At 50.5% G+C, this 13,462-nt stretch overlaps 2 protein-coding genes across 3 annotated transcripts; one reads left to right on the forward strand and one right to left on the reverse strand.

The window, feature by feature from the left end:
- Positions 1-8,949, reverse strand: LRR1 (leucine rich repeat protein 1). 2 transcript variants are annotated; one of them, XM_050897604.1, is made up of 5 exons: positions 8,761-8,949; positions 8,568-8,666; positions 3,659-4,386; positions 2,674-2,776; positions 901-1,004 (listed from the first exon to the last, which is right to left on the reverse strand). In XM_050897604.1, exons 1-5 carry the CDS (start codon positions 8,947-8,949, stop codon positions 963-965), a joined length of 1,161 nt encoding a protein of 386 aa, XP_050753561.1. In that variant the 3' UTR covers positions 901-962. The 2 variants fall into 2 exon arrangements, with proteins under 2 accessions (XP_050753560.1, XP_050753561.1); XM_050897603.1 differs by lacking the exon at positions 2,674-2,776 and having other exon boundaries at positions 1-1,004.
- A 2,814-nt stretch (positions 8,950-11,763) lies between these two features.
- On the forward strand, positions 11,764-12,311 carry RPS29 (ribosomal protein S29). The gene is made up of 3 exons (XM_050897607.1): positions 11,764-11,857; positions 12,007-12,106; positions 12,191-12,311. Exons 1-3 carry the CDS (start codon positions 11,796-11,798, stop codon positions 12,197-12,199), a joined length of 171 nt encoding a protein of 56 aa, XP_050753564.1. The 5' UTR covers positions 11,764-11,795; the 3' UTR covers positions 12,200-12,311.
- Positions 12,312-13,462: the final 1,151 nt, after the last annotated feature.

Raw genomic sequence — 13,462 nt, forward strand, 5'->3', positions numbered from 1 at the left:
TAGAAGGGTTTCAAAATTTAATAAGTTGACACAGTGAACAATTCAGGAATCTTTAAAACATGAGAGTTAAGAAACAAGGTTTAGGTCACATATTTAGAAAAAGACATTTCTTGTATCACAAAGAGATAAAACCCAAAACATTTGCTCTGGTAAAAAACCAGCAATGCTGGTCCCTGCTTGAAGTGAGAATGCTGTAACAGAACTTTTTAAAAAGAAGCACCTGGAATGACATAACCAGTTTTGAACTGCTCACACCGTAATTTCTTCTTATAGCAGCCTACCAAGTTGCTCTACAGTAAACAAGTCGGGAAGAGTCCAGTCCAGTGATGAAGTCAATGCAGTCGTCTTCTGCAGGCAGAGTTCAGAGCCTCAAGTGTAAGGAAGCAAAGCAGTTCGATATACGCTCACCTTCCTTCTCCCAGCAAGAAGAAACCACTTACGCCACGAAACAAAGACAACTCTCGTGATACTCCGAACAAAATAACAGGAAAAAGAAAGCAAAATACATTCTAAGGAAGATTCATTCAAGCTAAGCATCGCTTTTTATTCCAACCAAAGAGAGATTCTAGTGGTGGAGGAACAGAGTCAGGCCACCGGATCAGGCTGACAGTGCCCCGTCACTGCAAGACTGACATTCGCTATCTGCAGCAAATGCCCTATGACAGCATGTGTGGGTAACAAGCAGAAAACAATTTCAGGCTCCTCCGTCACTGGACAGAACTTCAGGCAGAGCTTTTGCACCCGTTAATGGTCACCCGTTACTCTGCAGGTACCTATCCAGGAACTGGGAATAGCAGTCTAGAGAACAGAAGTAGCAGATGATGGGTGCTTCCGTACCTCCCATGTTATCCACGAGGACCACGGTGTGAGCTACATGATGGAGGTTCATGGTCACCGTGATCTGAATGAAGCTGCTCAGACAGGCACTTCCGCACTGGCACGTTTTAGCCACTTCCAGATCTTCACAAAGGTGAGAAGGAAGGAGATGACAACCATAAGGGATTCTGTTGAACAAGAGGAGTAAGTGTGAATTCACTACAAAATTAACCAATGTCACTCAAACACAGTGACATGCCATATGTACCACTTCGAAGAAACACCTTTCCGAGATCATAGACAAGGCAAATTTGAAATTTTGCCACTTGCACTATTGGACTGGTTAGGAATTAAATGCCACTTTCCAAGACAGTCACTAAAAACATGCAACCATGTTACTGACCCCTAAGTACCAAGGACCTGAACTCCAGAAGACACTGCAACAAGAACCAGGGAGTTCACACAAATCGTAACAGCCTGTATCACAGCGATAGAGAATTAAAAAGAAGATTAAGAACAATGAGACAACTGGGCACGTATCTGCTCTTCCCTCACATTAGCCAGGAAGATCTCCGTATTTCATCCTGGCCTGACAAAGCACCCACAATTTACTCCTCACTCTCTAACATGAAGAAGTGGTGGTAGCATAAAAACACCGTATCCAAAGGGAACAGGAGATAAAATGAGCCTTTTTACAGTAGTACTACAGTGCAGGCAATAAATTAAGGTTCTCTTGATATACCACTCTTTTCGTCCATCCTGTCAATAATGACATCCAGAGACACGAACAAGAATTGCTTCTTTTTAAATTCGCAGCAGAGTGACATTGTGTTTGGGGTACAAAAAAATAATTTCCCTGAAGTACTTTGTCAAGTTAACTTCAAAGCGTGGATATCACCAGTGCCCAGCTGCCACTCGAGACTCACAGAATCAGTCTCACTGACTCACATCCCGACTACACCTACATATTCCCAATTCTTTCTACATACCATCATTCACATAGCTAAGACTCCTCTGGGGTTTTTTTTCATCACCTCAATTGCAGGACTTCCTTTTTTCTGGTCAGGAAAAGCATAATCACAGCTCTGGTACTTGCCCAGAATGCCACTATGAAGATTGATTTCCAAACATTTGCTTTCGCATCTTCCCTCCTCCTGTTTTTTTCCTTTCTTAAGGTTTTTACAGCCCATCATCACTCCCGTTTCTCACTCTTTGTTAATTCTCACCTCCAGTGAACGTCAGACAGAATGTCTGTTGCCCACTTGTTAGACTTTTTTTTTTTTTTTGTTTCCATTTAAGATAATCAGGACCATTCTGACCAATGCTGTCTCCTAATAATCACAGAAACCGTGGGCAAGGGGACTGTTTCCATTTCCCCTTGTCTCACGGAGACTCCTGGAGCAGAAAGCCTTTTTTCTTCTGCCTGGTACCATTTTCTTAAAGCCTGCTGCGTCGGGGCCAGGGGCTGGGTTAATGACTAAGTATCCTTAGGTACTCTGGTAATGTAACTGAGCACCAAAATCTGACCAGTGTTAAGGCATAACATTCTCTAGGAAAAAACGAAGCCTTAATAAAATTTATATCAAACCCACTGCAATTTATATAAAGTTGGGAAAGGAGACACATGGAGTTTAATTAATAAAATCAGCAAGGTCAGAAGCGGATAAGATTTGAACCGGAACATTTGGTTGCTCAGCTCATTTCCAGGGTGTGCCCCGCATGCCTGTGGACACCTTTAGCACAGACTTGTGAGCAATTAACCCAGGTTTATGGGGCGCTCCCCACCCCCAAGGCAGGAATGGGCACAGGATGTAAATCAGGAACACTTCAAGCCTGTCTCTCACCCCCTTTCTGTACCTGTGACTCTCTTCCATCTTCTTGCCCCCTTTCCACCCAGAACAGGGTGGGAGCAGCAGCAGCTGGTACCGGAAGGATCGCAGGCAGCGGCATGCAGGCAGAGCTATGTAAGCGGCGTGGGGGAAGAGGAGAAAACTGCTAACAAACAGCAGCCTGGCAAGGATGATGTTTACTTGGGGAAATAATAATTTTAAAATTACCTCAGGACTGGGCTTCTCTGCATAAGACAGAACACCCTCACTCCAACACCAAAGGAAATTAACAGCTCAAGGAAAACCTAAGCTAGAGGGAAGCCTGCAGTAGGTAATGCCAACTCCAGCGTGACATTCGTCCTCTGAGAAGCCACCTCGCAGTATCTTTCTAACATTACTCAGCTTGTGTAAGTCCCATCTAAAGCAGAGGCAGACCAATCCATGTCTGTAACTAGGAGCTGTATGGTAGAAGGTAAGCTTTTGCCAACACGCTGTTCTCCCACGGGAAGGGATAGCGACAGGCTAATGGGCATTACACACAACTTTAGCATACTTTAATGTGAGCTCAAGATGAAGGGCAACCATGTTTGAAAGCAATTTCCAAGCTAGAGCTCATCACAAAATACGATCCGTGCCACAAAATCAACTGTAATGTAAGCTCCTCAATACAAAATGCCACAAGTGGTTCAGGGTTGTAAAACTGATTCTCCTTTCCCATAGTTAGGCAAGAATATTCTGTTATGGTGCCCCCATTTTGTGGATAAAACCATTTCAATCTATAGCTTTCTCTAAATGCTTCCCAGTCATCAATTTACTATAGGAACCTGCGTTATCCTGTATAACAAAGGGATGATTTTACAAGTGGAATTCAAAGCAACTTTAACCTTACGATTTTTGCGAAGAGCAATCGCCACTGACAGGAAAAAAAAACCAAACAAACAAATCATGGAAGTTTATACTCCACAGGTTTGAAACGGAGTAGGTGCAATGTGTCCCCATCATGCTACTCTTACCTGTAATTTATGGTTGCTCTTGCAGCGCACTCTAATAAAGTCAATGGTATTTTCAGTTGTATGTTGGGAACAAGCGGATTAGGCTGTTCAAAAGGATTTCCAAAGAGATCCAAGTTCTCAAGACAGAGTCTCCTAAAATCACTGGGCAAGAAGGGAAGTTTGTTTCGAGCTGCTGACAGAAAGCGTAGATGATCTAACTGGCCAATCTTGAATGGCAACCTAATCAACTCATTGTCATCGAGCTTTAAATTAACGAGTTCTCGCAGCTGGCAAAACTGAATTGGAAGTGCTTTAATTTTGTTTTGGCTGAGGTCCAAGAACTGAAGAGATTTCTGAAGGGTGGAGTTGCACAGAGCCCCACTGAAGGACTCGAGGTGATTGTCGTGCAAATTAAGCTCCTGAAGACAGATCAGGTCACCAATAGTAGCTGGCAGCTGCTTAATATGATTATGACTTAGGTCTAGTTTTCGGAGTTTCTTCAAACAAAGCACACGCATGTCGATCCGAGCAAGTTTGCAGTACGAGGCTTGGAGATGTTCGAGGGAGTAAGGAAAGTTTTTGGTGAGAGGATAGTCCCTTCTTGAAGTTATGATCATTTTTGTCTTAGGTTTTTCAACTTCCGAGTTCTTTGCTGGTACCAAAGTTGAGAGAGGGAGAGCTCCTATGTTGGTCCCTTGGTGAGCCAGTCTCACAGCTGAAAGGAAATTCTTTAAATTGCTGGCATTTGCCTACAGGAAAACACAAATGTGGAATTAAAAGTTCATTATTCTTGTGCTCATTTGCACTGACACTTTCTGAACTATTTTGTACATGTATCAGGAGATACTAACTCAGCAGGGCAATGAAATGGGAAAGGGAAACAAGTCGGGCTTATTAGGTTGACGTGCTGTTTACAGTATTTAAGAACAAACGGCATGCAATTTGAATGAGAACTTACAACCTCTCTGAATAATCTAGATCAAACAAACTGCGTTGCATTACTCAGAAAAGGAACAAAGCACTGAATTCACAGCTGAAAATAAAGTACAGAAAAAAAGCCCGATGCACCGTGATCTTCCTAACCTGCAACGTGATAAAGGGACAGTTTATAAAAACACACATGGGGAAATCAAAGATCTAAAACTTGAGGCAATAATTTCTGAAAGCTGCTAGGAAGGAAAAGGATGGAAGCTGAGGTTAAATTCAACATAAAGGAAGGTGGAAAGCTTCAAGGCAGGTTAAGTAAGTGCTTCTGGTCACACACAGCTCCGTCTGGTTGTGCCAGCATCAAACAACAGGATAATTATTTGCAGTCCTTCTGCAAACAACTGACCAATTTTGCTTTAGGTGGGATATAATATAATGGCAGTAAGGACAGAGAGTCAAATTAATGGAGTATCAGATGACCTGTATTTTAAATAAAGGTCAAGAAGGCTGTGATACATTTGTTGTACTGATATAATTCACTTTTATGAATAAGAGGGTGACCAAATATTTATCCTCTAAATTTTCCAGCAAGTCTCTACTCCAGCTGACGTGCAGCTGACAGACACTAAGCTATAAAATGAATTCTAAAATAAAAAGCACGATGCATCCATACAAGTAAAAGTCACCTCTCACTGCAGGAAATAACAAACTTAAGAGTTTTGGCATGACTCTCAGAGTTGAGAGGTTTGCGCTCTGTTCCCAGCTGTAACTTGCCCAAGCCTAGTGACACTCATTTCTGCACCTGAAAGGCAATTTTGCTCCTAAATGTATTTGTTTATACCAAATTCTAGAGGGTCCAGAACTAGCTTACATAATATGCTATAAGCACATCAGAGCACCTAGCACAACAGAGCAATGATCTTGGAAATTTCTGGATGCTAATGTAATATAAAGACAATAAAGTCAAACATATTTGACGGCCCTGGTAACCTAAAATGATTGTTTTCTTTAAGCATCCCATGCACATCTATTCTCTTAACTCCCGATGTGATACCCTCTAGAGATGGGAAAGTTGCACATCAAAAACCTTTGTATCCGAGACCACCAGCATTCATTATCTCAGCCAATCTAACTAAAACATTAAGCTATAGAAGTCCCCCTAACTACAGGCAGATTTGTCATGTTTCCGAGGGTAGTAAGTAGCTAACTAAAGTTGGAAGTAAGGAGAAAAAGTCCTCCAGATCTGTAAAGACCAAGTAAAATAACTAACTATACATTAGAACGAAGTTATAGACAGTACTTCTTTGCTCTCAAAGCACGAGGCACAACAGATACCTCTGTATCAAATTTCCTCCACAGTACCTTCATAAAAGCAATGTAGTCTCCGTAAACCTGTTGTTGAGAAAAATACTAAGACACATCTAAGGAAAAAAGCAAAGAATTAGTTGGAAGTGTTCAGGACGCAATTTTCTGCCCCAAGTCTGAAGTCTCAACCACAGAAAAGATGTCGGGAAAAGAGGTTAATCTGCGTCGATGCCTTACAAGTCTCTTGTTTCAGAGCTAAATGAATGATGACAAGGCAATTGGAGATTACATGGATTTCAGACCTTGTGTGCAACGCAGCAGGCACAGGCTTGCCGAAGGAAAAAAACACAACACAGTGACTTTATTATTTTTGCTCCAGGGTTGAATGCTCCAGACCGATGTTTCTCAACTTTATTTCTGATGTGGCTGAATGCAGCAAATCGCACCGCCTGACAGAGCACAAAGAGTGGGATTTTGCATGGTAGTTGCACGCAATCGGTACAGTCATACCTGGAAATCTCTTTTCTACAAAGCTTTTATCCGTCTTTGAGAGTTAAGAAGCCTTTCTGTAATGAAATCATGAAAGACTAGCAGAAACACTACAGAAAAGTTATCAAACATCTTAAATTGGGTTTCCGGATTTGGAGCATTTAAGAGGAATACATAGGATCACTGGCTTTGGAAGAATTTAGTGGATTTGTTCCTGGAGCTTGACAGCATGAGGATGAGCCTTATGTTAAAATGGGGAGTGAGGATCTAGCCTCCTCGGAGCAACTCTGGTCATTATTCTAACTCCTGTTTCATTAGATTCGGTTGAGACTTTCTTTTCAGTGTAACAACGTCGTGGACTACCTTATCATACAGAAAAGAACAGATGTAATTGTTAACTAAATTACTACCCACACTGAAAGAATATCTGTCACACAGTTTCCTTACAGGCCCTATAAATGGTCTAAATTAGATCTTGTAGCACTAAGACACAGACCTTTCCTCTCCAATTTTATACAACTAGTAGATCCTCTTACAACAGGCCTGCTTTTGTACCTTTGTTCCGAGATAAACTTTTTGACTTCTCACACTTCAGCAGAAATGTTCAGAGTAAAGGACGCAGAACAAGAAGATATTCTGGATCTAATGCAACATGCCTGAGTTTTCTTTTTTGCAAGACACAGAGCACATTTGCTTCTGACAAGAAAAACATTAATTGGATTTGGACACACACTGCTTCTTTTCTATTTAACCCCGTAAGGCGAACTACTCTCTTCATCAAATTAAGGCTGCTTTCCTCACCACCACAGCCTTCACTCTTGCACAGACAAGGTATTTCCACATCACCATAGCACTGTGCCACATTCTGTGAAATCTTGGGCTACCACAACTATGTTCAGGCTTATACGCAGTTACTGGTCTATACTCCCGATAAAATAAGTGCTTTTTCTTACTTGCCGGGTCATATTTGTTTTCTTTCAGCAAGTCACCATCCCAAGTACGGATTCATTTCACCTCGTTTCTCAAGCAGACCTCGCAGCCTGCCCCGAGCTCCACTCCACTCTGGCAAGACTGCTGTCAGTGCCTGTTGCAGCTGCAGTTTAAACACACCCTGTGCATTTCTCCTTAGACAGGCCCTTTGAGAAAACATTCTGCTTCTGAAGGAGTAAGCTTCACCACTCATGATTAGAGCTGCTCAGTCTGACATCACTGAAATTATTAAAGGACCTCCCTTCAGGCCAAAGAATCAGAGTTGCAACAGAAAGTCAAAATGATTTTCCAAACAAAAAAATCCACATTATTTGCTTTTATTTACACATTCTAACTGTAAGGTTTTAGAAAAGCTGTCCTGCTTTCCTTTTCTAGAAGGCTACAAAAGATTACTGGAACAGGCACAGAAAAAAAACTTAACAACATAAAAATTGAACGTTAATGTATGATTTTTTTGGTGAGTTTAGCATTGTTAAAAACACTTTACAGCTTCTAAATATCCTATAAACTGTAAATAAATACATTGGTGAGTCCTACTATTAGCTAAGCATTAAGGTGAGATGGTGCCTGTACCGCTGATCCGTACCATGCATCTCCAGCTTTGAAAACCACAGTGGGCACATTGCTTGTCCACTAAGACAAGAGTATTCTCCAATTTTTTCATTAGAAAGACTGCAAGCAATAACTGTTTCATAGAATTTACGTCCAAAGAGCAAGATATGGTATCAGAGAGATGAAAAAAGTTGCTTCTCTCTAAACAAGTGACATAGAACAACATGAAAAATGGACTTTTCCGCTCCTGCTGTTTCTCCAGACGGAGCAGAAGATGGGAGAATCAGAACACAGCCCAGCAAAGAAGCTGGGCCCAGCCTTCCTGGCACAGAAGGAGTGAGCTCCCTTTTATTTCCCTTTTTGCTGAAGCCTGTTGAGGACATACAAAGCCAAGCTCCTTCATACTGCCTCGTTTACACCTCCTGAGCCATAGTTGTGGCAGGTCAAAAGACGACTGGTAGGACAGGACGTAGTCACCGTGTGGCGTTTGTCGGACGGACCCCAGGCAGACAGCCTGGGGACCCACCGAGGCCCGTCCAGCACGGTCGCGGAGCAGACCCCGGCGAGCCACCCTGCCGCCTCCACACGCTGCTCGGTTTCGAGCACGGGGCACGGCACCGATTCCTTGTCGGTGTCCCGGGCCACCGGCCGCGGCCCCCGTACCCACCTTGCTGAGGCAGACGTCCACGGCGGGCTCCCGGAGGCGCACGGTGGCCTTTCCCTCCTCCACGAACCGGGTGAAGAACCGCTCGATGTTCTCCTGCACCTACGAGGCACAGTGGGCGATCAGCAGCCGCGGCGGGACGAAGGGACCCGCCTCGGTCCCGGTTCCCCCCCCCCCCCGGTGTAGCCGTCCCCACCTTGTAGCGAGCACCGACCCGGTCCCGCGCCGTGCACACCATGAGGTAAACGCCGCCGCCGCCGCTATCCCGCGCCCGTCCGGGCGGCCGGCCGAGCGAGAGGAGCGCCCTGGTGCCGCGGCCGCGGCCCCGGAGCCCGCAGGTGGGCAGGAGCCGGCTTACCACCTCCACCTCGCACTGCAGCCGCATCGCCGCCCGCCCCGCCACCGACCAACGGCCCGCTCAGGGGCGGGCGGGAGGCGCGGCACCGCCCGGGGGCCTCCCGCGCTCTCCGCGCACAGGCGCCCGCCGCGATGCCTGGCTTCCGTGATCCCGGCCGCCGCCGGCCAAGGGACGCGGGGCCGCTCGGCAGAAGGGCTCGCAGGGCGGGAAGGGAGGGCGGCGGTACCGGAGGTACCGGCAGCACCGGCAGCCGCGGGCAGCCCGAGCGAGGAACCCTCAGCGCGGGACCGGGCGCCGGCGCCCCCTGGAGGAGGCCCTCGGCTCGGCTCCCCTCGGCTCCGCTCGGCTTCGCTCGGCTCGGCTCCCCTCGGCTCGGCTCGCTCGGCTCGGCTCCTCTCGGCGCCGGCGCCCCCTGGAGGAGGCCCTCGGCTCGGCTCGGCTCGGCTCGGCTCGGCTCGGCTCCTCTCGGCGCCGGCGCCCCTGGAGGAGGCCCTCGGCTCGGCTCGGCTCGGCTCGGCTCCTCTCGGCGCCGGCGCCCCCTGGAGGAGGCCCTCGGCTCCGCTCGGCTCGGCTCCTCGGCTCCTCTCGGCGCCGGCGCCCCCTGGAGGAGGCCCTCGGCTCCGCTCGGCTCGGCTCGGCTCCTCTCGGCGCCGGCGCCCCCTGGAGGAGGCCCTCGGCTCCGCTCGGCTCGCCCTCGGCTCCTCTCGGCGCCGGCGCCCCCTGGAGGAGGCCCTCGGCTCCGTCGGCTCCTCGGCTCCTCTCGGCGCCGGCGCCCCCTGGAGAAGCCCTCGGCTCGGCTCCGCTCGGCTCCCCTCCGCTCCCCTCAGCGGGAAGGGTCGGGGGCGGCGGCGGGCGTGAGAGGGCACGGCGGGAACTGCAGGGACGGCGGGTGAGAGGGGATAAGGAGGAGCTGAGGGGACGGCGAGTGTGAGGCGACATGGGGGAGCACCTCTGCGGGCACGCTGGTCCCTGATGGCCCCTGGGCTCGGTGACCAGGGGTTGACACCAGGTGGGGTACACTACCCGTGCTGGCAGCAGTGAGGAGCCCAGGCCAGGGTGTGAGGAACACGGAACGGGGCAGGCGGGTTGCCTGGCCTCGGTGGTGGGACGTGGCTGCTCACCGGGGCGAGCGGCTCTGTGCTGCAGGTCCAGCACCGCAGGCAAATCTTTTGGGCAATTTCTACAATTGTGGTACCTAACAGAGGAATACAAGTTTTACAAGAAATCCTCCTGCGTGTTCATTTGCAAAGGTACCAGCGCTCCCTCTGAAGTTCTCCCCAGCGCAGTGACAGCAGAAACGACCGCCAGTGACAGAGCATCACCTCAGTGATGGCCTCCTGTCCCCAGCGTGGCGGGGCTGGGTCGGCTGAAAGGTGGGTTTGCTGCTAGAAGAGGCTCAGGTAATGCCACCAGAAACGAGAGTCTTGGGCATTCAGAAACCAAGCTTGGGTAAAAAGCCACGTTCGTCTGCTGTGACATGCAGTTGCCATTCGGTTGATTTAGATGCCAGTGCCACCCTTTATCCTCCACCTGCTCTGGTAACAGTAGCTCAGACTTTCTAAACAACAGGAGGACGCGGGGCCTTATGAAAAACTCATTACCAAAATAACAGGGAGAAATTCAATGATGTGAAAAATTTGAAAAATTAAGGCATTCACGATGTAAAAGTGGATCGGTAGAGATAGGGTGGGTTGGGAATCTCCGATGGTGAAATTTCAGGACCCGGGAAGAGTGGCTTTGAGCTTGGGCGCAGTAGAAATTGGAATAGCACCATGGAATGTAACAGAACTCCTGGCTTGAAGGCGCAGGCTGGGTGGAAAGCAACCCCTCTGTGCGCACAGGCTGGGCTGCTCACTGAGGGGACGTGGCGGGGGAAGGCATGGCTGTCCTTGCTGCTGCGGCCAGCGGCCTCGCCTGACCCCCTGCCCAGCCAGTTTTCACCGCGTGAACCAGAATTAGATGAGAAGGGAAAATAAAATAAAATTAAAAAAAAAAATCAGTGAATCCTTTCAGCGTTGGCTTTCCGCGTTTATTTTTTAATGACAGCACTTAGCCTTTAAAATCCGCTCTAATCTAATATTTAGAAACCAAATCTCCTCCCCCCCCCCCCCGGCATCCGAGCATGCGCAGACAACGCGGGTGCCGGCGGCCGCCAGCAGGGGGCAGTGCGCGCAGGGTCGGCGCTGCCCTCAGGGGTCGGTGCTGCCGGCGGCCAGCAGGGGGCGGTGCGGGGCGCGCGGGTCCGCGCTGCCGCCGCGTGGCCGGTAGGAGGCGGTAGCGCGCCGGGGCAAAACAGCGGGCGCGGGACACGGGGCGCGGTGGTGGCGCGCAAAAGGAGCCCGCGTCTCTCTGTGTTGCCCAGGCTACGCTGCAGTGGCTATTCACAGGCGCGATCCCGCTACTGACCGGCACGGGAGCTTTGACCTGCTCCGTCTCCGACCTGGGCCGGTTCACCCCTCCTTAGTCAACCTGGTGTCCCCCGGCTCCCCGGGGCTCACCATATTGATGCCGGCCTTAGCGCGGACGCCCGCTCGGCATAGCGCACTGCAGCCCAGAACTCCTGGGCTCAAGCGATCCGGCGGGCTCAGCCTCCCGAGTAGCTGGGACTACAGGCGCGCGCCACCGCGCCCGGCACTTCACTACCCTGCGCTGCTGCCTCTACTGCCGTCACGCCGCTGACGTCACGCCGCGGAGGGGCGGGGGGAGCGGGGCCGCTCTGCGCAGGCGCCGCCCTCAGCAGCGCGGCTCCCTCCCCGCGCCTGCGCGCTGTCGGGCGGGCTCGCCGCGGTGCAGGCCGGGATGCGGGGGCAGGGTTGATTAGCGCATGCGCGGGCCGCCATCTTCCTCTCACAGCCGGGCGCGCAGCAGGCAGCATGGGCCACCAGCAGCTCTACTGGAGCCACCCTAGGAAGTTCGGCCAGGGCTCCCGCTCCTGGTCAGTACGCGCCCGGGGGCTGTCCGGGTGGCCCTTGGGCTCCCTCGGCCGCGGCAGCCGCCTCACTGTCTTTCCTTCCCCCCCCCCCCCCCCCACCTCATGCCGCCATTACCCGCCTTGACCGGCCTTCCTCTCTTCTTCCCTCACAGCCGCGTGTGCTCCAACCGCCACGGCCTCATTCGCAAGTACGGCCTGAATATGTGCCGGCAGTGCTTCCGCCAGTACGCCAAGGACATCGGCTTTATCAAGGTAAGCGCCGGTACTGGGGCTGTGCGGGAGGGGCGGGTGTGCCGTTTCCCGCTGACTCCTCTCGCCTTTCTCGCTCTCTTGCAGCTGGACTGAGCGCCGGGAGGATGAGGCTGTCGCCAGAAGCTCCGGGGGCTTCCCTGGGCCTCCCTGACACGTCTGCAACATCTCGGTGCAGCCCTACCCAATAAATAATTTCCCTGCCCGACTGACCTGTGCGCATTTGCCTTTTGTAAAGGTTCTAATGGCTACGGGGCTTCCACTCCCTCACAGTGGTCCTCCCGGAGGGGTGGGTGCTGCTCTGGGGACAGGCCTGAATGAACCTGTCCTGCTCTCTTCAGCTTTCCCACACAAAACCAGGTGGTCTCAAGAGTGGTGATGCTTGTGTGATGCCACTGAGCCTTCGGGTTTGCAAGCAGAGCAGTAGAATGGTCTGCTTAAAATGAGTGGTAGGTGAACGGCCAGGCAGCCTGCTGGAGTGCAGCTGCCAGACTTGCTTGGGTTAGATACTGGCAAACTCTTTGCTAATGTAGGAAATGGTGACATCGCAACATGTCTGTGGTGCAGAGCTGTACCTCAAAGTCTGTGCCCAAGCCTTCCTAGCTTGTTAGGAGGTCTGGTGCTTCAGGGTGTGGGAAGCTGTGGGGAAAGCTACAATTGATATCAAAACAAGGCAAGGTGATGGCATCCTGAGCCAGAGGCAGCCTTTGGACAGGGTGGGTGTTTGCTGGAGCCCATGTGTGATGTGCTGTGCAGTCTGGACCTCTTCCCTTCCCCTGAAGGAAGTGAATACGGTTGGAGCCACACACCCTTTCCACTTAATCTGGTGGTTTCGGAGTTCTCCAGCCGCTAAAAAGGCCGTGGTATGACAGGACTGAAGAGAGCTGGGCAAAGAAAACACTTGTCAAGTGTGCCAAAGGCCTGGCGTTGAGCCTTCTACTTCCCTCTGAGGGGATGAGAGGTGTCAGGGTGCTGTCCTGCCGTTCAGGCTGGTTTTGGAGCATCTCTGCTGAAGCTCCGCTGCTCTGTGTGATGTTACTGACTAGAGGAATGTTTTGATCGTGCCTGAAATGGCAAGTGGGCTGATCCCTTCCAGCTGACTGCTCTGCGTCTGGTTCGGGAATCCCTAAAGCTTTTTTTTTTTGTCCCACTGGTTATGAAATTCAACTGAACAAGATGGGGTGGTGAGGAGGGAATGGGGACGAACCCGGACGCTGGCCTGGTGGCCGGGGTATTTATTCTGTGTGGTGGTACAGCTTCCCCCCCGAGGCAGAGAGAGCACTGTACCCTCATCCTCCTCCTTGGTGAGTACCTCACCGAACTGAAGCGCAGCCGTACCTTCCTGTCACGGAGCCTGTT

Source organism: Gymnogyps californianus, chromosome 5, assembly GCF_018139145.2.
Source record: "Gymnogyps californianus isolate 813 chromosome 5, ASM1813914v2, whole genome shotgun sequence".
NCBI classification, from domain to species: Eukaryota; Metazoa; Chordata; class Aves; order Accipitriformes; family Cathartidae; genus Gymnogyps; species Gymnogyps californianus.